The sequence below is a fragment of the Solanum pennellii genome, chromosome 8, assembly GCF_001406875.1.
Source record: "Solanum pennellii chromosome 8, SPENNV200".
Classification (NCBI taxonomy): domain Eukaryota; kingdom Viridiplantae; phylum Streptophyta; class Magnoliopsida; order Solanales; family Solanaceae; genus Solanum; species Solanum pennellii.
Genome location: NC_028644.1, coordinates 1,250,229 through 1,277,672, shown reverse-complemented (window position 1 = coordinate 1,277,672; position 27,444 = coordinate 1,250,229). Strand labels below are relative to the sequence as shown.

General features: G+C 34.5%; 2 protein-coding genes across 3 annotated transcripts; one reads left to right on the top strand and one right to left on the bottom strand.

Moving 5' to 3' along the window:
• Positions 1-114: 114 nt before the first annotated feature.
• Positions 115-17,538, top strand: LOC107028679 (uncharacterized protein At1g32220, chloroplastic). Of its 2 annotated transcripts, none has more exons than XM_015229846.2 (11): positions 115-322; positions 4,491-4,608; positions 4,705-4,793; positions 6,412-6,467; positions 6,550-6,605; positions 9,652-9,745; positions 11,720-11,799; positions 14,251-14,293; positions 15,200-15,291; positions 15,747-15,927; positions 17,402-17,538. In XM_015229846.2, exons 1-10 carry the CDS (start codon positions 279-281, stop codon positions 15,924-15,926), a joined length of 852 nt encoding a protein of 283 aa, XP_015085332.1. In that variant the 5' UTR covers positions 115-278; the 3' UTR covers position 15,927; positions 17,402-17,538. The 2 variants fall into 2 exon arrangements, with proteins under 2 accessions (XP_015085332.1, XP_015085333.1); XM_015229847.2 differs by lacking the exon at positions 17,402-17,538 and adding an exon at positions 16,768-16,919.
• Positions 17,539-17,845: 307 nt separating this feature from the next.
• Positions 17,846-27,154, bottom strand: LOC107028678 (glutamate receptor 2.8-like). Its single transcript, XM_015229844.2, has 6 exons — positions 26,968-27,154; positions 22,035-22,814; positions 20,302-20,852; positions 19,895-20,207; positions 18,805-19,211; positions 17,846-18,642 (listed from the first exon to the last, which is right to left on the bottom strand). Exons 1-6 carry the CDS (start codon positions 27,113-27,115, stop codon positions 18,076-18,078), a joined length of 2,766 nt encoding a protein of 921 aa, XP_015085330.2. The 5' UTR covers positions 27,116-27,154; the 3' UTR covers positions 17,846-18,075.
• Between the last annotated feature and the right edge of the window lie 290 nt (positions 27,155-27,444).

The following is a 27,444-nucleotide window of genomic DNA, read 5'->3' as shown; positions in this document are numbered from 1 at the left end:
TTGGTTTTGAACCGCCCTACCGATCCCTACCAGGCCCATTATTGATTTCGGGTTGAAAAGTCCATTTGGGGCCTCGGCACATATTAAGCCACATGTTCCACTTGCGTGCCGCTTCATAAACCGTCCACGTAAATCTCTCTCTCTGTCTCTGCAATCAACCTCTAAAAAAAAAAAACTTATACACATTGCATAAGCAACAGTATCAGTATAAGAAAAATCCAGAGATTTCTCTATTCCATTTCGCAGTTTTGCGATTCATTCGATAGGTGAAACGGATCATGTCACGTTTAATCCAAGCTCGATCCTCTCTCTCCAGATTCTGGTAACACATTTTCGCCCTAATTGTTGTTCCATTATGAAGTTTATTTTGTGCTGAATAGAAAAGCTCAAAATTCTCGTCTGTTTTGGTTTTTTAATGGCTCTGTTGAGTTCTCTGCATTGTTTGATTTGTTTCTATATGTTGTGAAATTGTGGATTTTGTGTTGCTTGAATAAAAGATGTTTTTAATGATAAATTATAAGGGAAAAGATGGAAGGAAGAGCAAATATCAAGCAACTGGGATGTAAATTCGTATATATTGCCTGAGCATTTATTTAGTAGATACCTTTGGGGAGACGAGGGGAAAATATAGAAAGATAAATGTTAGTAATACGATAGGGCCTCGTGCAATGTAGTGTTAAGCGATTTCAATAGTGTGAAGTTTTTTTCAGTGTTAAACAATTCTTCCGTTGTTAGTGTGAGCTGGAAAAATAAAATTTAGATAGCAAAATCAAGAAGGTGTGAAGTTGAGTAGTTGGAGTGTAGTTAGGCTAATATTAAATAGTGTGAAGTGTCGAGAACCTCCCGTTTTTGCCAATTAAACATTGCCATGTGTTAGGAAGGCTATCGTGCTAATGTTCTTTTGTCTGAACTGAAAAAGAGAAAGCTAGGTTCTAAATTTTTTGATTGCATGCTTATCAGATATGTTGAACATAATGTTGCATATCGGTTTCTTTGTTTTAAAGAGTGATGTTTTTGGCTGCAATTCTATAATTGGAACAAAATGTGATCCTTTTTTTGAGCATAGTTTTCCACGGCCGGATAAAATTTCTCATGCACCTGTTAAGACAAATAATGAAATGACCACTAATGAGGAACGGAGAAGCAAAAATCCTAGAAAAGAATATTTTTTCTTATGAAAATGATTTTCTAACTTTTCTTGTTGATAACGAACCATCTACTTATTTTGAAGCTCTATCTTCTTTTCATGCTACATGTTGAAAGAGACAATATAAGTTGAAATTGATGCTATCAAGTAAAGTAAAACATGTTTTGACTCGTTTACTTCTTGGTGCAAGATTTATGGGTTATAAATGAATTTTCAAAAGAAAATTAAATCTTGATGGCTCTTTAGATAAATATAAATAAAATCTTGATTGTTTTGATACATTTGCACCCGTTGCTAGAATTTCCTCTACTTGAATTTAATAGGTTAATCTCAATTTTTAAGTTTTTTATTCATGAAATGGATGTTAAACCAACTTTATTAATGGTGATTTAAAAGAAGAGGTATATGGTTTAACTCAAGGGATGTATCATTTCTGGACAAAGAAAATAAAGTTTAAAATTAATCAAATCACTTTGTTGTCTTAAACAAGCTCATAAATAGTGGCATGAGAAACTGGATCAAATCTATTGAGATACTATTTTTTTTTTGATAATCGCGTTCATGCCAGCTTACGTACGCCTTGTCTTCGTCTTATTCAATATGATACCTGCCACTTGCCACAAATACCAGATACCTATTTCTACTAAGGCTAGGATAGGAAACCTGAGAGCTTATGGTTCTTAACCCTTCATTTGCACTAGGCTATACCCTTTATTGAAAGATTACTTTTTCCCCGATGAAGTAGATAAATGTGTTTACACTAAAGTGATAAATGGAGGATTATGTGATAATATAGTTGTATGTTGATGCCATGCTTATGTTTTGTACAAGTTTAGTTATTATGGGAAGTATCTAATGATTTTTGTCTGCCAAATATGAAAGATGTGACTGAATGATATTAAAGAGTCAAAATTATGAAGGGTGAAGATTGTATAGTGTTGTCACAACTCACGAGATTACTATGAGGAGAGACTTCTTTAAAAATTAGAATATTTTGATGTGGCACTTGTGATTACTCCTTGTGATGCTCTCTCAACTGAAAAAGAAAGATGCTGACACAATCGCGCAAATTATTAGGAGTCTAAACATGATGAATGTTCAGGGTTCAGGGTTAGATTGATGAAATATTTGAGAGGTATCATGGATTATGTTATCTTGCATAGGGTTCTACCATGAATTATGTTATCTTGCATGGTGGATTTCCTTTTATTTTGAAGGCTATAGTAAAGCAATTAGATGTCTGACCAATTCACTTGTGGTTATGTTTTGACCGTTGGTGACAGTGCAATATGTATAAATCAGCTTACCAAACGATTATTTGTAGATCGACTCTGAGGATGTTTAGTAGGAAATTTTTTGGCTAATATTCCTTTAATCAAGTATTTGTTGTTTATGCATTATGATTTCAAAGCAACAATTGCTATTGCCAAGAAGATATCTTATGTGTATAGAGATAGACACATGAAATTGAGACATTATGGTTAGGAGATTGAATAATTTTCCTCTACTATGTGAAGTTAGAAGTAAATTTGGCTGATCTCTCTTGTGTTATGTAAATTAATTCTTCATACCTAAAAAAATGAGGTTACAACCACCTATTGAAATGAAAGAAGATGTTACAGCCAACAGGATATCAAACGAGATGGTAAACTGACTTATCTGATTAGAAACTCCATGAGGCAGGAAGTAAGTTTATATAAGTAATAACAAGTCGATATTGACACTGAAGTACTAAAAGATGAGTGCTTACCAGCTATGAACTGTGAGGATGAGATGTAACTCTTAATGAATGCATACTCCTTAAGAGTGGTGTATTTAAAGCAATGGACACTTGATGAGTTGACGAATTCACCTAATGAGAGTGGAGTGGGGTCCCTTCTATGAGATGTTGGTTAAGTCTCTGGGGCTCTCACGAAAAACCATGTGCATGACTTATTCATGCAAAACTGCGTCAAGCACCAAAATTGTGGGGATCACAATGTGGCTGATAAGATCTTTGACATACAATAGGAATTACTGGTTCATAGAAATATTACACATTTAAATTTCACCAGTAATTCTGTAAGTCATATTTTATCTGTCTAAGTTTGGTTTACAGTGCAAGAGACACCAAGGTGTTTGCATTTGGTCCATACAATTCTAACAAGTCTTGTTCTTTGAATCCTAAAATGCTATTGAGGTATGTGAGGAATTGTTGACAATATTAGATATTTCAAAAGAATCTATGTTCAAATGTCATGTCTTGGGGATAAGCGTCCAAAGGTTATTGGCTACTTGGAATGATTAGTGGCACTTTTTCCTAAGATGGACAAGTCTCATTATTTAATTGGCCTAGTTGGGAGGCTCTTGATACTTGGTCATGGTTAGTGACAAGTTTCCTGGTTCTCAGAAAAGTGGGTCCATCTTGTATTCCTATACCTCATTATGATTTCATCATTTGAATACCAAGAATTAGCTAACTAGAACTCCCACATACCTACTCTCTTTCACCACTTGTTGGGTTTTGTTATCTAAATTTTGTTATTTCCCATCCTCCTAATAGAGGAAGGCTTGTCTAGTGCTGGGGAACTTCCACACTGCTGAATAGTTGTTAAGAACAGTGCACTGTATGAATCGAGCCCTATTTGTATTTTCTCGTAAATAATAGACATTTTATTGTTCTATTTACCTTGTTTCCCCAACAGATCCCCGTATAGTCTCTCTTATTGGTGCTTAAATACCCTGGTTTTGAACTCAAGTAATTCATTATATGCGTAGCTGAAGAGAAATTTTTGCTGCTATATGCCACAACACTATTAACAATAAGGAAATACCACAATACTCAAGGTGTGGTCAAAATATGGGATGTGTTCTTGAGTTTACAAATTTTTTATCGATAAAGAAGCCTAAAACATCTGAAGCAGTTTATTTCTGTTTCACATGACTGGAATGATCTTGGAATTTTCAATAATGAAAGGAGTAAGATCATAGAATTCGAAGATATCTCAGTACCTCTATATTAGTCATTGAACTTCTGTTTAAATATTTTTGCTGGTGATGATGTTATTTTTGTTTAGATATCTGTAAATTATATTATACGATATCTCAGTACCTCTATATTAGTCATTGAACTTCTGTTTAAATATTTTTGCTGGTGATGATGTTATTTTTGTTTAGATATCTGTAAATTATATATACTTAGGAGTTAGGACTGTACAACTGTTGAGTTGACTTCTTTTCATTTTTTGCTTTATTTCTCAATTCTACTGGCAAACCATCAATATTTTTTGTTGTAAAATTGAGATATAATTTCAATCATAGGAGATGTCTGTTCTAGTTTGTCTGATTTACAATTTTTTAACAGGAGTGTTGCATCATCCAGAAATGTTCGGTTTTTGTCAACTGAATCCAATAAAACAGATGAGCCCTTTAAAGTTGAGGAAGCAGAAACAGTAAATATGCCTCCACCCCCAACAGAGAAGGTGTTAATGCTTTAAGTTTTAGTGGGATTATATCACTGTCAAAATGTTGCTGCTTGCACTCACTCTTTTTTAGGTCTCTTTAAATTTTCATTTCAGTTACTTGTGCTCGGTGGAAATGGATTCGTAGGCTCACATGTCTGTAAGGAAGCTCTAGATCGTGGTCTTACAGTTGCTAGTCTTAGCAGGTATTTTGCTTCACTTTCATTGTCGGTTTTTTTATGTATGTCTGCTGTACTGGAGCATGAATATTTATTTAGGAACTGTCCTTTTGGGTACTTCTAAGTTTTTGATCCTTATTTTGGTTGAAAGTGCAAGGGGAGGGGGTTAAGCGGGATTGACTCTTTGACTAGAGGAAAGGATATTGCATGACAGGAAAAGGGTAATCATGGTGGCATCCCTATCTTGTGTAATTCACATCCTTCAAATTAGATTACCTACTCCCTGCTTCCATGCATCTAAGCCACCTTCCCACCCTTTTAAGGGTCTAGATGAAAGAAATAAGGAAAAGGTGAACTTACTAAGGAAGACCTAAGAAAATGAGAAGTTGAAATATGACCAAAACAAAAGAATATAAAACTCTGCAGTTTGACCAAAGTAAGGGAGAATAAATTCAACAACATTGTTGATGCTCTTGGGGAAGAAGTTTAAAACTAAAAGCAAGAAAAAGGAACTGAAGGAATCTATAGTCAAACTGGATGCACTAAGAGCTTCTTGTGACCTACTCCTAATTCTTTTCTCTCCCTCTTGGTGGTTGCACTGAATGTTGCAAGGAAGAGCAATGTATGCAGGGAAATGGTCTGAAGTTGGGGAGGAGATAAGGTGGAGGAAATAGTTGATTTTGGGAAGTAGGGGTGGGTGGAGAAAGCGAGAATTAACATTGAGAGGGGAAGATCTTCTGCTGCAGTGCAAAAACTCTTGCAGAGGTGGAATTTGCTGCTGAATATCTGAACTCTGTTTTAGCTACTCATTGTCCAGATACACTCCTGTTGCTTCCCCAGCATTGTTACAAGCATGTTAACAGCATCTTCACAAGCACGTGTAAGTGTTTACAAGGCACCTCCAAGCCTCTTAACTCATATTCCACCAGAATGCACTTATTAATCTTCAATTATAGCACGACTAACTTCTCTTGAAGCTCTTCACCGTGCGACCTCGTCATAGGACGTCGAGGTGACTCCTTAGCAGCAGTGCCACGCGATGAACTTTCTTGGGTGCTAACGAACTCCAATATTTGGGACTATATCATCTCTAGCGAAGATTGACCTCTGATTTTATTCTTTATGTCTACCATTTGTATCTTCTGGCAAAGGTGATCATTTCTATTTTGTCTTATTTTGTTAAGTGCATATCAATCTTAACATCCATATTTTATTTTAAGACTCCTCTTGTATTTATAGGTCCAAAATACCCCCTATATAGCATTATTAGTCTCACTATTGTTTATAAAGCCTTATTTTCAATTTGGTAGATATCCGATTAATATAATATCTCTGCAAATAGTTTACTTCATGGGACTTATCTTATATAATGTTAATAGCTCAACCACATCTAGAGAGTAAATAAGGTAGGCACTCCTTGCAAATCCCTATTGTGAACTCATTGTGCGTGCCGTCTATATCTAATATAAGTGTACTTAAAATAGTTGTTGGTCTTGATCAAAAGGAATTCCAGTCTATGTGTGCTATTTTGTCTTCTATCATTTATTGTATTCTGAGGTCCCTCTAGTCTATGATCCTTCTCTAGTTGGAAGTTTTGTGGGGTTGCCAATCATGTTGTTCAAATCATTTTTTGGCTTTTTTGTAGAACAGGAAGGTCGTCCATTCAAGATTCTTGGGCTAACAATGTGATTTGGCATCAAGGTTGGCTGTTTCTCGTCGTGCAACTTACTTTTAACTCTTCTCGATGCTGATGGGCCTTCTAAGCATTTTCTCCTCCTAACAGGAAACCTTTTTTCAACTGATTCATGGAAGGATGCACTCAAGGGAGTAACTTCTGTTGTACGTACTGCCTCTAGCCCTGAATTTTATCATAACTGCTAGCTGGAACTGTTACTTGGTTGAACCACACCGAAGCAGAAATGCTGCTGCCCATCTTTTGTTGGTTCTGTCTGTCTTCCTCCTTTTGAGGGGGTGGATAATTTGAAAGTTATGGTGGTTGATGGCAAGATATTCCTCCTTATTTTAGTCGCTAATCCTACTAAGAAAGTTGTTGTCGGCCGTGTTTAAGGATTTTCCTTTTCTTTAGAAAAAAATCATTGGTAGCATATCACAAGATGTGTTGTTGTATTTCCTGAAGAACCGTTTTCGCGGCAAAATATGCTGAACTGTGGTAAAAAACTGAATAATATTTTTGGGTCAGTGATGCTGATATTATCTGTGGGCTGCTGCTGAGGGATTCTTTTCGTACTGAAACTTTTCCTGAGCTGTGTGCATGGTAATCGTAGGAACAGTCAATTGTCCACATAATGAAGGGACTATCTGGTTTATCTTTGTTTAATAGAGTGTAATGAAGCTGGAACAGTATGCAAGTAATCAATCAGTCAGATTGGTTGTACCAGAGAGAGATGGGATGTCTGGGATGCTTGGTTCACAGGGTCTCTGGTTAGATCCTTGAGAATAAGAGCTTCTTGCTAGGGAGTGTAACTCATAGTGCCCTACTTGTCGCAGACTCAGATTCTGGGGGAGGAGTTGGTTTTGGGTTTTGGATACTGGATTCTTAAATAAGAAAAACCAGAGAGAGGGAGTTTGTCTCTTACGCAGGTTATTGAGCAGAGTGATAAAATAATTGGACCAATTAATGCAGGTCTATAATTGGTGTGAGACTAGTCCTCACTCCTCAGCTCCACTATCCTTTTTTTTTTTTTTGATAAATGTGAATATTACCAATTGATTGCAATAACAATGACAAAACACCTAAAGAGGACCTAATCCAATAACCACCTTCTAGGAAGGGTGTTATGAAACTTAGGCCTTAGAACAGTCACTAATTTCACAGTAAATGCTGCAAAAAACCTCTAAATTCATGAGCTCGCTTAGACAATCTAAGTTAATCTATCCTCTCTCAATTTCCTGCTTAATCTGTGTAATTACCACCTCATCATGTACATTTACTCCTTTAAACAATTTCTAATTTCTTGCTACCCATGAATAATAAGAGTATAGCCCCCCGAATTGCAGCTATCATCTCCTTGAATTGCTTCCAATGCTTCCTTTTGATTCTGGCTAGAACTTGTTGCATCTCTCCAGCTTGTATCTGAATACCAGTCCATTGCATAAAGGGATCCCTGACAGTTTAGTCCCAAGTGCAATACACAAACAAGTGATGATTCATTTCCACTGCCTCGGTATCACATAAGCAGCATCTCGTATCTTCCACAGAAATTTGTAAATTGAGTAATCTCTCCTTGGTAACCAGCCAGCCCGGAACCGCTGCACTCCAATTGAGTTCAGAAATCTCCATCTCCCTTTGAGTCCCAGTAATGGTATTGTGAATTCTTGTGATAGAATATTTCCCTCCAGGAGTTGGGCTGTAGCTCATGTCTTTTTTTCAGGGAATTGATATTTTTCTGGTACCAACTGCACCCCTGTAGAGCTTTCTGTGTCCTTACCCAAATGTTATTCCATGCTTCCATTTGACCCAAAGAGAGGCTTTGTTCTCAATTAGATGCCACACCAATTTCCAACAGATGCCATTTTTCAGTTCCTTTACCCTTTAATGTTCGATTCCCTACACATCTCAAGTAAACAGACTTTCTACCGAGATACTAAAGAAACTTCCCTCTTCTCTTCAGAACAACCTCAAAGATGATCTCTATTTTTTCTGTCAACTTCCTTTAACCTTCCTGGCAGTGTAATCAAAGGCGCGCTTAAGCCCTGAAGCGAGGCTCAAAGAGGCTCAAAACGTATTGAACGCTTTGCCTCGCTTTATGTGCGCTTCAGTGTCGTCATCAAGGTTCTAAGACAAACTTTTCCTTGTCAATGAGCTTCTTATGAAGAATTGATACTAAACAATTGATAGTTCACTTCATAATTAAAAAAAATCAATTTCATTGGTCATATATTTGTCATTCATGTTTATAATTAATAGTCTTGGACTAAACATATATATTTATATTTTTTCCTCCCTTTGCGCCTTTTTTCATTAAAGTCCACGCTTTATTTGCGCTTTGCGCTTAAAGCCCCGACGGACCTTAGAGCTTTTTTGCGCTTTTCGCCCTTTGATAACACTGCATCCCTGCATATGATAATTGTTTAGAGTATGTGAGTTAATCTGCTAGCAATCTTCTCAATCAATTGGTGACATTCCAGCGTGCTCCATCTCTTGGGAGACAATAGCAAACCAAAATACCTTAAAAGGAAAAGAACCTAGTGAGAGGCGTGTCTTAGCCAACAAATAATTCCTTTGTATAATAGCAACCCCAGCCATGAATATACTGGACTTCTCCATATTAGCAATCAGCCAGAACCTTTGCTAAAGTGTGTCAAGGCTTCAATGACCCCAGGTCACATAACCTAACTCACCCTCAAAAAATATCATCGAGTCATCAACAAAAATAAGATGCAAGTTTTAGCTGCTCACACATAGGGTTATATTGAAATCAGGCAATTCACTCATACTTTTCAGAATTTTTGGAAGATGCTCCATGACTATTTTATTACCCTCAAAACTGAGAATTTTTTCTCTGCACTAAAGGAAAGTAAGTTGGATCCCTAGTGGTTTGAAAATGAATATGGGTTTTACTCCATAGAGCTTCACAGTATTCAGGAAGCAGATAAATTTATCCGTACTTGTGGATTTCCTTATCTATATCTTTCAACCACAGCTACAATTAAGTGGGATAAAATATGTTCTCCCTCTCCCTCGGTTCGAAGATATTTGTCTATGCTTTTTCTGGTTAAAGTTACTGTTCCAATTCAATATGATTCTCGCGAAGTCTTTCTGAACAGCCACTACGTTCACCACTTCTTTTTTATGTTATATATATATATGAAAAGTTACGAGCACTGGTTGTTTTTCGCTTATGCGATGCAAATATCTCTGCAGATCTCTTGCGTTGGTGGGTTTGGCTCTAACTCACACATGTATAAAATCAATGGGACAGCTAATATAAATGCTATCAGAGCTGCTTCAGAAGAAGGTATTAGCTAGCTATAAAAGTCTACTTAAGCACCTCTCCATATTGGTATGAGATTTAAATTTAATACTTTTTTTTCAAACCTTGAAAACTATGTTCTTTCAATGCCATATGAGAAGCTTAGTTATATATGTGGATAGCTTTATCTGAATGTTAGAATAATGTAATGCCATGAAGTCTTCAATTAATTGCTATAGATTGTATCCTTCCTCTTACTAATCAAAGCACCTTCCACAGCCGTTGAGATAATTGTTGTTTTTGTTATAAATAATTTTCTCATTGGCCTTAATTTTGAAGTCTTAGAGATGGCTGTTGGTAATTTAAATTGGTCGTAGACCACCTCTAATTGCTTAGTTTTGACCTGGATTTTAAATATTTATTTATGCCTCTAGGAGGTAAAAGTAGGTTAGTTGCCTGGAAGGACCTGATGGTTGGTAGCACTTTTAAGTTCAACAGTTGGAAAGGTCTCTGTTATCTTATGAGGACATATATCTCTATGCAAGCTTGGCGCTATTTTAAAAAAATCCCAGTGGGAGTTATGAGTATTGATATTCTAAATGTACAAATCCTTGTTGGGGGTAGAACCATCTAGATCAACACAGTGATAGATGCAATGCCCACCCATGTATGTCCCTATTTCCTATCCTTGCCAAAGTGGAGAAAAGGATGGACACTCTTGAGGAGTCGGTTCTTATGGCAAGGGAATGTAGAGAATAATGGGTACAACCTGGTGGTGATGGAAAACAGTCGCCCAGAACAATAGGAAGGAGGAATGGATACCAGAAACCTGAGGTTGATGAGTTAACTGGCAAAGTGGCTATTAGAGAAGAGAACAGCCCATCGAGGGAGGTCACTAATACAAAGTATGGATCCCTTAGCCAATGGAGTACCCAAGTCAACACCTACTATGTAGTATGGAAATCCATCAGCTCTCTATGTGATGTTTCTGAAAGAAACATTGAACTTTCCCCCGGGAATGGTAGGAAAATTGCTTTCTGGAATAATAAATGGATTGGCCTAGAACCTTTGAGGGACATCTTTCCAGGAATATAGACTGGCTAGGAATACTGATGCCACTATCAGTGAAGTCTTGACCAAAAACTTTAACCTCAGAAGAGGGATAAATGATTGGGAGATGGAAGGATTGTCTACATTTCTTCAGCAAATGAAGATGCTCTGGCATGGAGGACATAGGGAAGAAGGTGTTCACAGTTGGGGGTACTTATGCTTACTTAGTAATGAGATTCAGCAGCAACCCAACTGGCCTTGGAAGTTGGAAGGCAAAAGCTACGTACAAAGTGAACTGTTCCTCATGGTTGGTGGCTCAGAAGACTTGTTTAACTATTGTTATCTTCAGAAAAGGGGTATACAGTCGACATCTGACATCCAGATGTTTCTTTGCAAAGAAGCAGCAATAGACAACAACCACCTTACACTTCCCAGCCATCAGCTTTTGCCGATTCCGGATAACCTGAAATGTGTTATGCATGGCTATACTTTTGAACTTCTGATAGCTTCGGACCAAGCTGGGAAGAATGTTAAATAGAAGAAATGGTTGAGGGAGATACCAGTGTGCATATGGTGGACCATTTGGAGGTTAAGGAAAAACAGATGTTTTGAGAAGAGTAACCCAATCCAGAAAGTCAAGGTGAACTACATTCTGAGCTTGCATTTTTGGTGGGAAGAGCTGGTGGATGCTGACCGCATCCTAGATTTTTTGGAAGCTTGTGAAGTGTACATAGACTTATCTTCGTTTTCTGTGTGTATTCTAGGTGCTACTACAATCTTTGTACTGGTGAATATAAATGTTATTGTTCTCAAAAAAAAAAAAAACTCAATGCTGTTTTTGCTGAGGAACTACCACATACACTTTGTGTAAACGAAAAGAGGACCCCGAATTGGTAAATCTGATATGTTGTTTTCATGCTAGAGTGGTCGATGTAATGTTGTTATAATATACGTTATCTCTATGTGCAGGAGTGAAAAGATTTGTTTACATCTCCGCTGCAGACTTTGGCATTGCAAATTATGTGTTACAAGGTTATTATGAGGGGAAGGTACTAGCTTAATACTTTTCATTGATGTAGACAGTGACTATTTAAGAATGTACAGAAGATATCAATTTCTACACAGATATGTACTAAAAGACATTGTGTGATATGTTGTCCTTGGTGATTCAAACTTTTAATGTTTCCTAGGGTCCCAAATAAATTTTTCATCAGGCATGAGCAAAAAGCTATTGCGAGTCCTGAATATCAACTCAATTGATTTGTTTTCTTTTAAAAAGCTTTCTAGGTTCTAGTGAAATATCTGGCATTCTTCAATTGTTAGGCTATCTTTTCTACCATGCACAAGACATGTGGAGGTCCAAATTCCAAAATGTTATCTCTTGGTTTGAGTTGAACAGTTGTCTAAAGTAACCGCTCCACCTCTCCTTGACCTTTTTGGCTCCTATCAACACTTGTTTAGACCATCTTTAATAAACTTCAACTGGTTTAAATCCTTACCCTTCTTCTCTACCAGTCCTGCTTGCTTAAACATTTCTTTTTCTCTTTCTTGCGTTCCCAGCTTTTGGTACATGTCATCTAGAGCTTCCTTTGGGCTTTACTAATAGCCTTCTTAGCTTTCCTCTTAGATTCCTTTGTATTCTTCAAATGTTTCTTCCTCTTCTGTTTTTGACAACAGCTTATAGCATTCGCTTTTAGCAATAGTAACTCTCTGTACATCCTCATTCTGCCACTGAAGTTCCTGTGGTCGAGGTCCTAGACCTTAAGACACACCTAAGAGTTTAGTTACTACTTTTTCACTGCAATCTGATGTTTGCTTTTATCGTCTGTCTATGTCTCCTTCCAAGTCCAAACCACTCTTTTCCCTTAGTTCTTTTGAAACATTAACTGGTTAGCGCCTTCAAGTGTCCGCCAACTAATTCATGGTTGTTTTTTAGTCGTCTTCTTTCTCACTCAACTCTCGAGCTTTTACATCTTTGACCACTAGCCTATGTTGGGTCATCACTTCTCTTAGAATAACCTTACAATTTCTTGTGTGTAAACCTACGTATTCTGGTAAGGATAAGGTCAGTTTGACTACGGTTACCATAAGAATCTCTCTTTTCTAAAATATTTATTAGCGACCACTAAATCATAAGCTAAAGCAATTGCTAAGATAGCCTTATCTTTGTACCATAACCATAACCCGTATGCTTGTTCAAATCGTCGCTTTTCTTTTCTACCTATGTGACCATTCAGATCTCTACCTACGTGACCATAGCCCCCCCACCCCACCCCACCACCACCCCCATGATGTTCTCCTGGAATCCGTTGAACCAAGGTTTCCATGTCTTGCCAAAACTAAGATTTAGCTTTTGCGTCTAATCCTATTTGTGGAGCACATATGTTAACATCCTTGACTTACTCATTTCTCCATACAAGCCTTAATCTAACTCGTTTTACCTCCCTACTATTATCTTTAAATCCTGGTTCTACAATAATTCCGCCTAGTCCTATTTCTATTTCTCCCACAATACCTTAATTTATATGTCATGTTACGTATCTCTGCAAATTCCCCATCCTAATAAAACAGCCTATGTTGCTCGAACTCTCCAAAAATACCACTGCACCTGTGTCGGATCCTCTTAACAACATACCCAGTGTAATCCCCATACTAATAAGTGATATATATATATATACATCCTTCGGGGTGGCCTAGTGGTTTGAGCTTGGGACTTCCATGTTGGAGGTCTCAAGTTCGAAACCCCTTGCCAGCGAAAGCAAGGGGTTTGTCTTCTGGGTCGAGCTCGTCGCACCAGGCTTGCCTAGTGCGGGTTACCTCTCCTCTGTGGTTTGCGAGCTATTGTATAGGAGCGGGGGCTTTACCCTGTGCAACACCCAAAGGGTAGCGGCTGCGGGTTCCCCTTGTCATAAAAAAAAATAAAAATATGTTTAGTGAATCCAGACACATGAATAGACACATTTTCTTAATAATCAACATAATTATGATATCTTACTCATGGTCAGATAGATGTAGTTGGCATCAATTGGCTAATTAGAAGTTATGCTTTTTCTTTCGGTTGGTAATTCCTAACCTTTAAGAAGAGGCTTGGGGATGGTTCTTGATTCCCTCAAGGGGTCCTCTGCTGTTTGGAAGCATTTTTTAAAAAACATAATAGACACTTTAAGCACCAGTTATGCCAATACACTATAGCACCAGTTGTGCCAATTCTGTCTCCATTTCCCATCTCTAAATGAAAAAAGAAAGAAAGAAAGATAATAAGAATCTTTAAATGGACTTCAGGTACCTTGGATGTAAACAATTTTTGGAGGACTTGCACTGACAATTTGTGTAAAAATAGAATATTATGGTCTAGGATGTAATTGGTGAGAGAGTAATTAAACTAGCACATAATGATGGAATTTATTGTTTAGTAGGTCAGATGATCGGCGATGAAATCTAGAGAACTTCTCAAAGTGACCATTTTGTTCTTCTTCCTCATGTCTCTCTTATGTTTGCAGAGAGCTGCTGAGACTGAGCTGCTAACAAGATATCCATACGGAGGTAAGCTGTTCCAGTTTTCATTGCGTAACCACTTTTTGGTGCACCACTATGTCTATTAACCACATGACTTTCATTGAAGCAATAGGCAAAATTGCAATTTGTCTCATATCGCGTTGTTGCAATTACTTTCTTTCTCAAAATTTTGATTAGTTATCTTCAGATAATTCTCAACAGATCATAAACATTGTGCTATTTAATCTACCGGTCCTGATCTTCACTTACTTCAAACTGCATGGGCAATGTAACAAACTCTTAAAGCTTCTTTAGTGGTTTCCATTTCCAAGTATTCATGGCTCTTCTTAAAGAGCACATTATGTCACCCCATTATGGGCTTATGCAACATGTATCGGCCTTATTTAAGAGGGTCGGATTCAGGGGTGGATCTAGGGGGTCGGGAGGGTGTTCACCCGAACCCCCTCGGTATATAAAAGGTGACCTTTTTTATTATTATTTTTATGCATATATATATTCTCTTAACACCAGAGAAGAGGTTGACTTAATGGTTTAGGGCCAAGTTCAGATAGGCATTATATTTTTATTTTGCAACCCCTCCCCGAGTAAATCCTAGATATGCCATTAGTTGGAGGAGTGATGTGAGGAGCTTTTAGATGGATAGAAGACAATCATCTGAATTTGTGACCCTTTAACAAGTGGCTCAAACTAACTTGTTTAGAAAGTTAAGGATCCACATCTAGCGCTTGACCTAACTCTGTAAACACATGATAAAGCTGCCTCAAATGAGTGAATATAGAGAGACACTCCTTGTTTTAGAAGGAAACTTTCATGGAATGTTCTAAGTTAATTCTGCTTGTAATTGTATCTTTGTTTTAGTGATTTAAAATCAAGTTTTAAGACTTGCTCCACAAGTTTATAAAAATTCGTCTGATGAATATCATATTTTTTCAGGAATAATCCTGAGGCCTGGATTTATCTATGGAACCCGTCATGTTGGGAGCATGAAATTACCCCTTGGTGTAATTGGTTCTCCTCTAGAGATGGTGTGTTCCCTTTGCTTAATTTTACTGATTTTCAGGCACAAGTAATGCACATACTTCTTGTTATCCTGGAAAATGAACAAAAGTTGGACTACCCACTGATCCTTGCACTTTTTCTTTTTATCATGTACATCCAACAGAGATTAGTTTCTTTTGTTTCACCTAGCAGTCATTCCTTAACCGAACTCCTTCAGTTATTGAATTGAACATGTGCTGTATTATCCAAAGATGCAAAGCCCCTCATACCCCATTGTCCCATCTACACAATTTATAAGGTAATAAAACAATACTTAAGATGGAAAAGGAACGTGATTCTCTTTTTTTAATTCTCCTGTCTGATCAAAAGTATGCTATATAAATCTTCCATCCGTGCAAATTTTTCCTTTTTGTGCATTGTGATAGTTTTTCTTTGTATGTTTATACGACGTTGGTTAAGTTTCTGTTGATTACATTTTCAGATTCTACAGCGTGCAAAACCTCTGAGTCAGATACCCCTTGTTGGGCCTCTTTTTACTCCTCCTGTGAATGTCACTGCAGTAGCTAAAGTTGCCGTCAGAGCAGCAACAGATCCTGTATTCCCTCCTGGTGTGATTGATGTTCACGGAATCTTGCGCTACAGCCAGCAAAGATCTGTATAAGGTGAATGATTTCATCTGAAAATAATGATAGTTTGATACCAACGGCAGAATTCTTTTCCAATCCTCGAAAAACCAAAATTTCAAATTTTCATATATTTCCTTTATGGCAAAGCATACATCTAGAGAGATAGATATAAGGTTCCACTCAATAAATAAATTGATGCTTCTGTAATCGTTATCTTCATCTTGCTTGTAGCTAAATAGGTTGCATTTTTCTTCAATGACATTCGTATTTTTGTCGCTCAATAGGCTGCACCAGATATTTACCCCTCTCCTCCTTTCGAGTTTGTCTGTTGCTAAGTTTTTTTTGCTTAAAGAATAAGAAAATGGATGCCCTTAGATATGAGAATCAGTTTCTTTTTTTTTCCTTCCCTTCACGACTTGATTTCAAGCAGAGCAGATTGGTTCAACTCATCAATTTGTACTGGTGAGAAATGGTAGTTGAAATATGTGCATGCAAGTGGTTTATAAATTGAGAAATGACAATTTACTGTCTGATACACTGTATAACAATTTTATGAGTTTGATTCGTGGGCATTCAGTTTGATTTGAGTTTATTTCGATTTATTTATGAGTTTACAAATCTCAACTTTTGAATTATTGCAAAATTCTCCTTTTTCCTTCTCTCTCTCAATATTTGGGGACATCACTTCCATCTTAATTAGAATAGATATATTGCAACTTTGTTTATGTATAATGTTTTTGGCACAAAAGTTATCGTGACATACATATAATATCAATTATTCAACTCTAAATTACTAAACTGGTATGAATTTGGTTTAATGATTTATAAATATATATTTGATATTACATTGCTCTTGTATTATTTGTTATGTATTAGGTGAAGGAGTTTCGTGAGTTTTGAAAAGTTCAAAATTATTGTGGTTTGAGAAACTTTCGAAATAGGGTGTAACTTAAGCCCAAATTATTAGAGTTTCTGTTCTTTATGTTGAATGTAAACTTGTGACGTTGATTAGTACTTGTAAAAAATAATTTATCCTCTTGTGTGTGTGTGTGTATATATATATATATATATATATATATATACTGAAATAAGAGGACCGGATTTCTTTTAAGTTTGACTCTAAAAATAGAAATTATGACAAACAATACCGGACGGAGGGAGTACCAAATAGATACAGTCCTTGTACCTATTAAATAAAATGATTTTTTATAAGTTTATCAGATATATTTTTACTTTTAATTTTGATAAAATTATTATTAGTTGAGTATATTATTTCTTATTTTAATTTATTAAGATGTGATATTCTTTTTTAGGTCAATATACCTGAGAAATTTGATGATATAATATACAGTGGTGGAGTAGTAATTAGTTGATGAAGTCTCTTTAAAACTTTTCGTGGGTGAACTCTACATGTGAATTTTATAATATCTAACACACAAATTAATCATGCAAAAATTTTCATAAATAATAAATTAACTAATTTTTCATATTAATTTATGTTCTTTTACAGGCGGAACCAGAAATGGAGTTCTAAATTATAGAATAGAGATATTACGTGTTAGTGACTGAGTTGTGAATTTAATTTGTGTACATACTTAGCAAATTTCTTAACATAAATATAAGATTAAACTATTGAGTTAAACCAAATTGGTATGTTGGCTTCCATGAATGTCCCTTTTCTCCCTTGGGCTCCATATGGGGATAACTTGTTACTTGTAAAGTCCAGGAATGAATGCTTATTAAGGAATCGGTAAGCTGATGTTGTAAAGTCCAGGAATGAAAGCTTATTAAGGAATCGGTAAGCTGATGTGCCATTACTGGGTTCTATCCTCTGGCAATTATCGACTCGGGAATGAACGAAGTCGCTTCAGTTCAAAGTAGAGGTTTGTGGTAACGGTGGACTGACAGATCAGCTAAGTGACAAATTTCAAAATAGAGTTTATTACTCTAAACACTCGTGTAATATGACGCGATCGCACACGCATTCACTATATTTTAAAATCAAACACTTACATTCTTTTATACAATAGAAAACTTTAGAGATTCAAACATACAACAACATCCTACCTATCAACCTTAACTCAACGTTGAAGTTACCATATATACAGAGGCGGAGCTAAGAAGAGGATGATTCAATACTATGAAAGAGTGAAGTTAGAAGCTTACTATTACTAAGAAAACATCTTAGACCATTTCTACTTGACCATTAATAGTTTCATTTTCGCCACGCGAAGGTGAAGCCCCTTCCTCCCCTGGAAAATGTATCATCTGCTCTGTATGACTAGAATTGCTTGGGCTCGGTGGTCCAGTAGTTCGTGGAGAAGGTAACGATGACAAGTTACCCTGAGGACTCCGCGAACAGTCTAAATCATGTGTTGAATCTGCTAGTACATCTCTTAGTTCACTTTTCTTGAAAGTATGACAACTATAGTCTTTTGTGTCAAACTTACTGGCCAAGATTCTGCTTCTTTCGCGCAATGAAAGATCAGATCGTCTTATGATGTGCCAATGCTCATGTAAGAATTTCGTTAGAAAGATTACGAGAGCCAGTACTGCAGCAATTACAGCCACTACAAAGAGTCCCCAGAAGCTATCTAGGCCAAGACTGTTGGAGGAGAGTGATGAACTCAAATCGGAACAAGTAGATTCACCAAACCATGCTCTCTCTATTTGTACCATCTTTTCACCTTCTGTCACATTCAAGACTGCCCTCGATACATCAGGTACTAGAGGTGATCCTATCGGGAAGGCCTGAATATAATTTATAATATTACTGTTAGTTAAAGGAACTTCAATGATCGAAAAAGGTCAGGTACGTTCAAATAACTCCAACATTTTCAACAATATACGTGGAGTACTATATATTTGCCTCTGCTTGTGATCTTGTACTGAGAAAAAGGAAGAGCTACTTACAAATCCAAAGCCATCAGTCTTATACGTAGGTCCAATCGTGGTGAATTTCAAGCAATAATTTGCAAGGAAAAGCTTCACATAAGGAATCTCATCGAAAACAGCTGCAATACCACCATTTGAACTTCCTTTGGCGAGTAATTCAACGCATTCCTCTGGAGTGTTATATGCCTTAAGTCTGTCCTCATCAAAGTTCATTTTTCGTAACAGTCCTACTACAAAAGAACCTGGCTGGTAGCCTACATAGTCCTTGCTATTTAGAAGTTCTTTTACATCTTTAACAGTTGGCTGGAGTTTTTCAACTGTTAGCATTGATGTAAGACTTGCTGTATAGCTTGATGTCAATATGAGTACCACTAGGAACCAGATGATCAACACGAACCTCGCCAAATTGCTGACGATCCTCTCCTCTGTCGATATCAAGAATAAAAAAGAAGACATTTCAGGTTAGAACTCTAAAGCATATGTTATATAGAAGAACAAAAGGTGATTCAAATTGAAGAGTGTGTGTATGGTATACTCCCTCTGTATAATTTTAAACGGGGGATAATGCATAAGTATCTCCTCAACCTATGCTCGGAATCTCATTTACACACTTTACTATACTAAGATCCTATTACCCCTGAATTTATTTTATTAATAATATTCTACCCCTTTTCGGTCTACGTGGCACTATATTGTGGGTCCAACGCTGGTTGACTTTTTTTTTCAAGCTAGTGCTACGTAGACCGAAAAGGGGTAAAAAATTACTTATAAAATAAGTTCAAGGGTAATAGGACCTTAGTATAATATAAGTGTGTCTCTGGAATTCCAGACATAGGTTGAGGGGGTACTTGTGCATTTTCCCTTTTAAATGGTTATAATTTATAAGCATGAATGACAACTTTTTTCTATGATAACGTGAAATATCAATTGCTTAATGTCGTATCTTCAAAAGCGATTGATTATGCAAAGAAAAGTATGCATTAGAACCTTGATGACGATACTGAAGTGCACATTAAGTGAGGCAGAGCACTCAACAAATTTTGACCCTTGGATTTAACGTTCCTTTTATAACATTTATACTAATTTAAGAGGAGGAAAGGGAAATTACTCTGTGCAAAGACCATAGTTGAGAAGGAGAACCAAAAGATCATGCCAACTTGATGCCAAAAAGGTCCTCTAAAGTCTTCATTTACTCTATGTTCGAGTAGCCAAATGACAAAGCCAATGAAAACAAAAGAACAGAAACTTGTTAACCAGAGCTCCCAAGTCAATGGCTTCAAAAATACCCATGTATTATCTCTATCATCATCTTTGATTGGCACCATCATCGTAACTCCAGACTCCGTGTATGGTAATGTAAAGTCTACAAATTGTGACCTATTCGAGACAATGGTAGTGTCCCCTACAACAACATCAAAGTTCTGTTCATCGGTTAATCTTTGTAGCATGTAAGAATCATATTGTCAGTATATATAACTTAAAAAGTCGATAGTAGAGGAGTCAGAGAAAATGTACCCCAAGAAATACTTGATAAACCAGTTCATTATAATCACCGGCACTCTTTCCATTAGGAGCAGCAAATGGAACATATTCATAAGGAACATAATATGGTAATGCTTCCATCACTGCATCAAAAACATCGATGCAGTATCCAGTAACTATCGTTGTGTTAGTAGTAACATCTCTTGTAACTTTAACAAACTCGGTGAAACCATCCTTCACCGGAACTCCAATTTTCAGTTTTTTGCCATTTGTTGGTATTACCCAACCTTTTGGAACAGAAGTAGTGTCACCAGGCCATATAATTGATCGAAAATTATCCTTAGAAACAGAATATCCTCGTCTTGAATTCAGTTTTCTAACAATGCCATGTTCTCTTGTCCAAAATCCAATTTCTTTAGCACCATTACCAATTACATTGATGATCTGATAAGGTGGAGATTGCAATTGTCCATCCACAAGTTGAAAGTCTCCGCTAAGGCCTTTGAAAGTAGTGTTTAGTATAGCTTTAAGAAGCTTTGGACCATCTCTGGAAACTCCAAAAGCTTCGAGATCTGTTGCATTTCCTGAAAATTTTAGAGGTGTCAAAAAATAAACTTATTTCACTACTGAGTTGCTCGGGGCCTCCAAAAATGTTGCCGCACGCATATTGGATTCTTCAAAAATACACTACTTTTGAAAGAGTTGACACGTATTTAAAGACATTTTTGAAGAGTCTGATCAACATAGCCCACCAGTTGAATTTGTCCAAGTTTAAAATGGTTGCATTACAAACCAAAACCCAAATATACATGAATCAATTTTGAAGATTTAGGTAGTAAAGTGAAATATACTTCCAACATATTTCATAAAAAAAAAGCAAAATAAAAAAGGAGGTGATTGTTTGATAGTTTGTTTGGCCAAACTTTTAAAGACGACTTAACTAGTTTGTGTTTAATCAACTAATTTTAAAAGGACAATAATTAGTTTCGGCCATGTCTTTTTCATGATCATAGTATCTGGAACAAATTTACCACACATTGACTGACAAGATATCTGTTATCTCCCATGAGCAATAGATATCATATTTTTAAAGCAAAATAATTAGTGTTCGGCCATGTTTCTACGTATATTTTTTCAAATGTTTGTTGAAAAGTATATTTAGGAAAAAGTTAATTATTTTCGCTTCTAAAAAATAATTTTGGCTATTTTCCACAAACACTAACTTTCTTCGAAAACTTGATCAATCTCCTCACGTTTTAAAATAACCACTTTTTTCTTAGGTATATTTCATAAACATGATCATTTACTTCGCTTCAGCGAACAATTATGCCCTCCAACTTTAAGTGTGCACAAATAAGCAATTATACTTATATAAAATTAAACAAGTAGACACATGTTTTCTATATGGCATAGTACAAATAGGATGTCACGTAGGATACAAAATTGTCATGTAGGATAAATAATGCGTCTATTTGTTCAATTTTATACAAGTTTAAATGTTTACTTGAAAACACTCGAAATTAAATGTCATAGTTACCCATTAAAGCCAAGTTACGAATCATGTTTATATATTATGTTTTTTTCTTTAAGAAAATAACTTTTGTCTTGCATAAGCTTAGTCAAACACACTACGAATCATGTTTAATTATAACCGGTTATTTGATATATTTTGATTCAATCCAATCTAACCAAATCAGATCATATGAACCTTTAGTCAATTTTGAACGTTCAAATTTAACCCAACCCGTCAATTTTGTCACTCTTACCTGAAACATTTGGTTTTCGAAAAAAGGCGCCATTGATTCTCGATTTCTCTACCGCCATGGCTAATGCAGTTGCAGAATCATAAGCCCATAATCCATAGATATCCAATTCCACATCAACAATCGTCGGATTTTCCTTTCGAAACTTCATCTTCCATCTCTGAGTAAAATCTTCAACTTTTTTACTCTTCGGTGCATAAGGTTTCACCCCGATAACACCTTCCATAGATTCAATAACCGAAACATTCATCGAATTCAGTTGATTCGCCATTGCATCTGTAACAATCCAAACAAAACCTTCACTCATCATACCAATTTCTTTCGCCATTGCAAAAAGCTTCGATCCAAGTGAAATCGGCATATGCACAATAAAAACCCTAGTCTGCATACTCATCAATTTCAATAGCTCAGATCTGATCAGATCTGAAGTGGCGAATTCAGAAATTACACTCCGATAAGGTATACGAGTGTTGATTTCTTCCAATGCATCTGCTAAAAATGAAATTATTCCTTCTCCGAATTGATTTTCGATGTAAATTGGTACAATTTGTCGCCATCCGAATGATTGGATAATTGAACTGATAGGTTTTACTTGAGATGAATCGTTGTGAGTTGTACGAACAAAATATTGATTCCGGGCTGATGAAATTGATGGACTCGTTGCAGAGAAAGAGATGATCGGTACTTGTGATTTTTGGCCCAAATTGATAATGAAATCAGCTTGCATTGATGAAAATGGACCTATTATGGCTTCTACTTCAACATTCTTCAATAAGTCTAGTGCTGCATGAGTAAAAATTACCATAGACACATGAGATAACATTTAAACTCGGTTTGGTACGAGAGATAAATAATTATATTAATTTCGGGATAATTATTCCTGATATGAATGAAAATTGATTCGGAGGTTTTAAGTCTATTAGATAGTAAATCAGAACACTATTGATCCTCAGATTCAAAGTGGAGTAGGGGTAAATGGTAATTCGTTAGTTAGAGTTATGCATGTATTAAAGAGACGTTGGAATTGATTTGAAAGTGAATTATGCAGATATATAGTAAATATTGCATAACTAATGGATAGAAATAATATGATATTTGATTTACAATTTAAAAACTCACATAACTAATATGTGTATAAATTATGAGGGAAGGTATATATGAATTGGGTAATGCTAAATGATCAGAAAATTTTGACTAGAATTTGGCCTGAAATTTAAAAAGTCTATAATATCCTTTTTATTTCAAAATAAATTGATCTTTTTCAATTTTTTTTAAATAAAAAGGTATTAAAGTTAAAAAGATAAAAATGTTTAAAAAAGGTAAAATAACACAGTGTGGAATATGTTATTTTACAATTGATTAAATTTCCTGACCAAAAGAATTTTTCCATATAAATTATTAGCTTAAGTCATACGCAATCACTCAAAGTTGTCCGCAAAATTCACTTAGACACCTCAACTTATCCGTATGCCAAGTGAATACCTTAATTGTTCAAAAATCATTCCCATTAAATACAAAATGCTGACATGACAAAAAATTTGTGGTCCACTTTTTTTGAGCGCGTTAAGTTATTAAAAATAATATATATTTTGTTTCATTAACTTTTACACCTAATTTAATTTTTTGAAAAATAATTAACAAAAAAAGGAACATCCATCTTCTTCCTCAATAATGCTGCAACTGATCCACCATTTTTCATAATCTTTTACATATGCACACTACACACCACCACCTCCACCTCTCTCTTTCTCTCACCCTCTATCGTTCTTCTTCTGCTTTTCCTCCTTCTTTCTTATGTTAGATTTAAGTTTCAAATATCATGATGAAGTCGTACTAAGATATGAATAGATTTTTTGACAAAAAATTGTTATTATTATTTTTCAATTTTAACAAATCTTAATTAATGATTAAGAAAATAGTGTGATTCGAAGAAATATCATTTTCAATATTGAATTAGATTCAAGGAGAGGGGTAGGTGGGTTGATCGAAAAACACACACATAATTTCAAATTAAAAGGAAAAACGTCAAAGTGAAAATGGCTATTCGAAACGTGATTCCATTTTGTGTCTTTTGGTAAAAAAAAACGTGGAACTTACGTTGGGATTGGGTGGGGGTGGTTCTGGGAAGAAGAAGAAAAGGGAAGGTTGCTCTTTTTTATTTATTTTTTTATACTGAAAACATGGTTTTTATTTTTTTTATTTTTAATTTATTTTAATTGTTTTTTTCTGGGTTCAATGTCATATGTCTTTTTTTTTATTAGTTACTATGCCACGTCAATCGCTAGTGTATGACACACCATCTTTATTTTTAGTTGATTGTCAAAATATGTTCAATAGGTTTTTTTTTTTTAACTAAAAGAAGTGTTCAATTGAAACAAGTATAAGATAAGATGTCTAATGAAATATCTGAACAACTTTAAGTGGCTATAGATGACTTAAACCTAAACTATTTCGGAATAGTTACTACTGTACATTAATTACCCGCATAAAATAATTAATGTACATAGATTTTCTCATATAACTAATATATAATACACGAATTTGTTATTACAAAATGAATGTATTGTTTTATGCATGAATAAATTATGTAAATTTAATTATTCACATATTAGTTATTATATTTTCTATATCTTCTAATATAAAATAATGTATAAATTCTTTATCTTATATACCAATCAGTTATACTTACCAAAAAAATGTTACAAATATTGTACTATTACTTTGACTATTATTTTTAAATTATATATAGGAAAAAGTTAACAAATAACAATAGGAAGTAGTAAACCATATCTCAAAGTTTTTTTTTTTCTTTTTAGGTTTTAATAATTTTATAGGTTCAATAAGCCTAACACTTAAATTATCAGGAGGTGTTAATATGTTTTAATTTTTTGAACTTACCTAATCTTATATATTTTACATCTTTGAAGAAGAAATCAAGATTAGAATACAAGTCATATGAGTCAGTGCCATATGTTTACCAAGCATGCACACATAATTAATTATGTAAAAATTTCAACTATATATTAATAAAAGATTATGTCAACGTAATAAATTATATTAATCACTACTGTTACTAACTTATTGTTTAAGTTACTATATAAGTTTGAACAGGTCAAATGGACTAACAACAAATATTTGAATTACTACTCTTATCATTGATATTTTATATTCTCCTATTAGTAATACTCATCTATATTAATTTATCTGATATAATTTTATTTGATTTTTAGTTTAAGAAAAAAAAAATAATTTGTGGTCGAAAATAAATCACAATATAATTATAAATAATTTCATTAAAAATAAAATACATATCTAAAGTTAGATTGTTATTAAATATAGAACTTTTTATTTTTTTGAACTGAATAAGAAAAAGAACTTCATATAAATTGAAACAAAGAAAATTATTGTAGGGATTGTTTGGTAGGAGGAATAACAAGAAGAAAAAAATATGCATGTATCAAATTTAGTATTATTTGGTCTCTTATTTAATAGTGTTTCAATTTACAATATATATATTAATTCTACACCTTATTTCATACTATTTTTAAAATATGTCATTAAATATTATATTTTTATTATATATTCAGTGCTATTCTAATATCAAACCACCACTAAATTCTTTAAGTTTTAGTTGAAAAAGTCAGAAAGTCAACATAAAAAGACGTTAGCTATTTAATTCAATCATACGTACCAATACACCACTTGAATAGATTAATAGAATGTCTAATTATAAAATCATGATGTGACTTATATAACTAATATTATGATGTGACTTTTATATATTAATGTTAGCTTAATAACTTTATATTTATATTTATGTATAAATAAGAAGAAAATGCATTTTCCATTTAAGAAGTTAAATTTGAGAGTTATTAACGTATATATATTAATGTTAGCTTAATAACTTTCAAATTTAATTTCTTAAATGGAAAATGTATTTTCTTCTTATTTATATCCTGCTCACAAATGGCTTTTCTGTTTAATCTATATCATTAAAAAAAAAAGCTTAACTAATTCTTGTGCAATTTCACAAAAAGTTTTGCAATTTGTTGTTCGATTGGTATGTTTTGAAATATTTCTATACATTGAAATAAAACATACTTTCTTACTATAAATGAAATAGACTATTTAATTTGTAATTATGCATGCATTTTTACAACATCACAAAGAAAATGAGTTTAAATATTTAAGATAGCGTCAAATTTTAGTTTTTATCAATTTTGAACGGATTACATAGCTAAAATTGATCCAAGAGCGGTCGAATATTATTTGTCAAAAAAAAATAACATTGTGCATAGAGATAATAATAATATCGTGTATACAAGTCGAAAATAATTTTTTAAAAAATATAGAAATTTTAAAATACTCCTACCAAAATTTCTAATTTCGCCACGATTGACATTAATAGTTTTTGATATTATCATGGCTTTACACACGTATGCAAACATATATATACAACCAAATCTATGTGATTCTACTTTTAGACATTTATAGATAACATTTTTAAATATTAATGTAACTCATATTCTTTTTTCATATTTATAGTAATTCAAAAAGGGATCATGGATGATAAAGTCATAATTGATATTTGAGTTTATTCTTTAGTTCACTAAGGGGGATTTTATTATTATTAGGTTAAATTGATCGACAATAATAGATAACTTTTTACATAAACGATAATATGAAAAGGCATAATACATAAATATGCCCTTTAACTTGGCTTCAAATCATATTTATGCCCTTCAACTTTGGATGTGCACAAATAGACATTTAAACTTGTACAAAGTTGAACAAATAGACACAGATGTCCTATATGTCATCTTACATGTCAACTTTTGTCCTACGTGTATTGTGTCATGTAGGACTCATGTGTTTATTTATTTAGAAGTTCGATAGTTAAAGTGTTTGTTTGTGCATTATGAAAGTTTGTACATACCTGCTGCAGCAGCACCAACAACATCTCTCTTCGAGTCACGAGCATGAAGAACCAACCTAGTGTTATAATTAGAGCCATCAAAGCTATAAAAGTCTGATAAAGCCATAGATATACAACTCAAACCCATTTTTCCAAACCATTCATCCATGTCCAAAACAACTCCAACATTTATGGAAACTATTGATGATTTGTTTTGAGCCATGGTCATTTCCATAGAGAAAAATATAATTAAACATAACAAGAAAAAAGAGAAGGAAATTGATGAGAAAATATTGGATTTTCTTGTTTTGTTTCTCATCTTGACAAAAAAAAACTTTGAATCTTTGTTTAGTTGGACATGACTTAAGTTATTTATATAGAGAGAGGGAGACTTGACCAAAAACAAATATACTATTGAATCTTTGATAAGTTGAACATGACTTGAATTTTATAGAGAGAGAGAGGGGGAGACTTGACTAAAACATATATATATATATA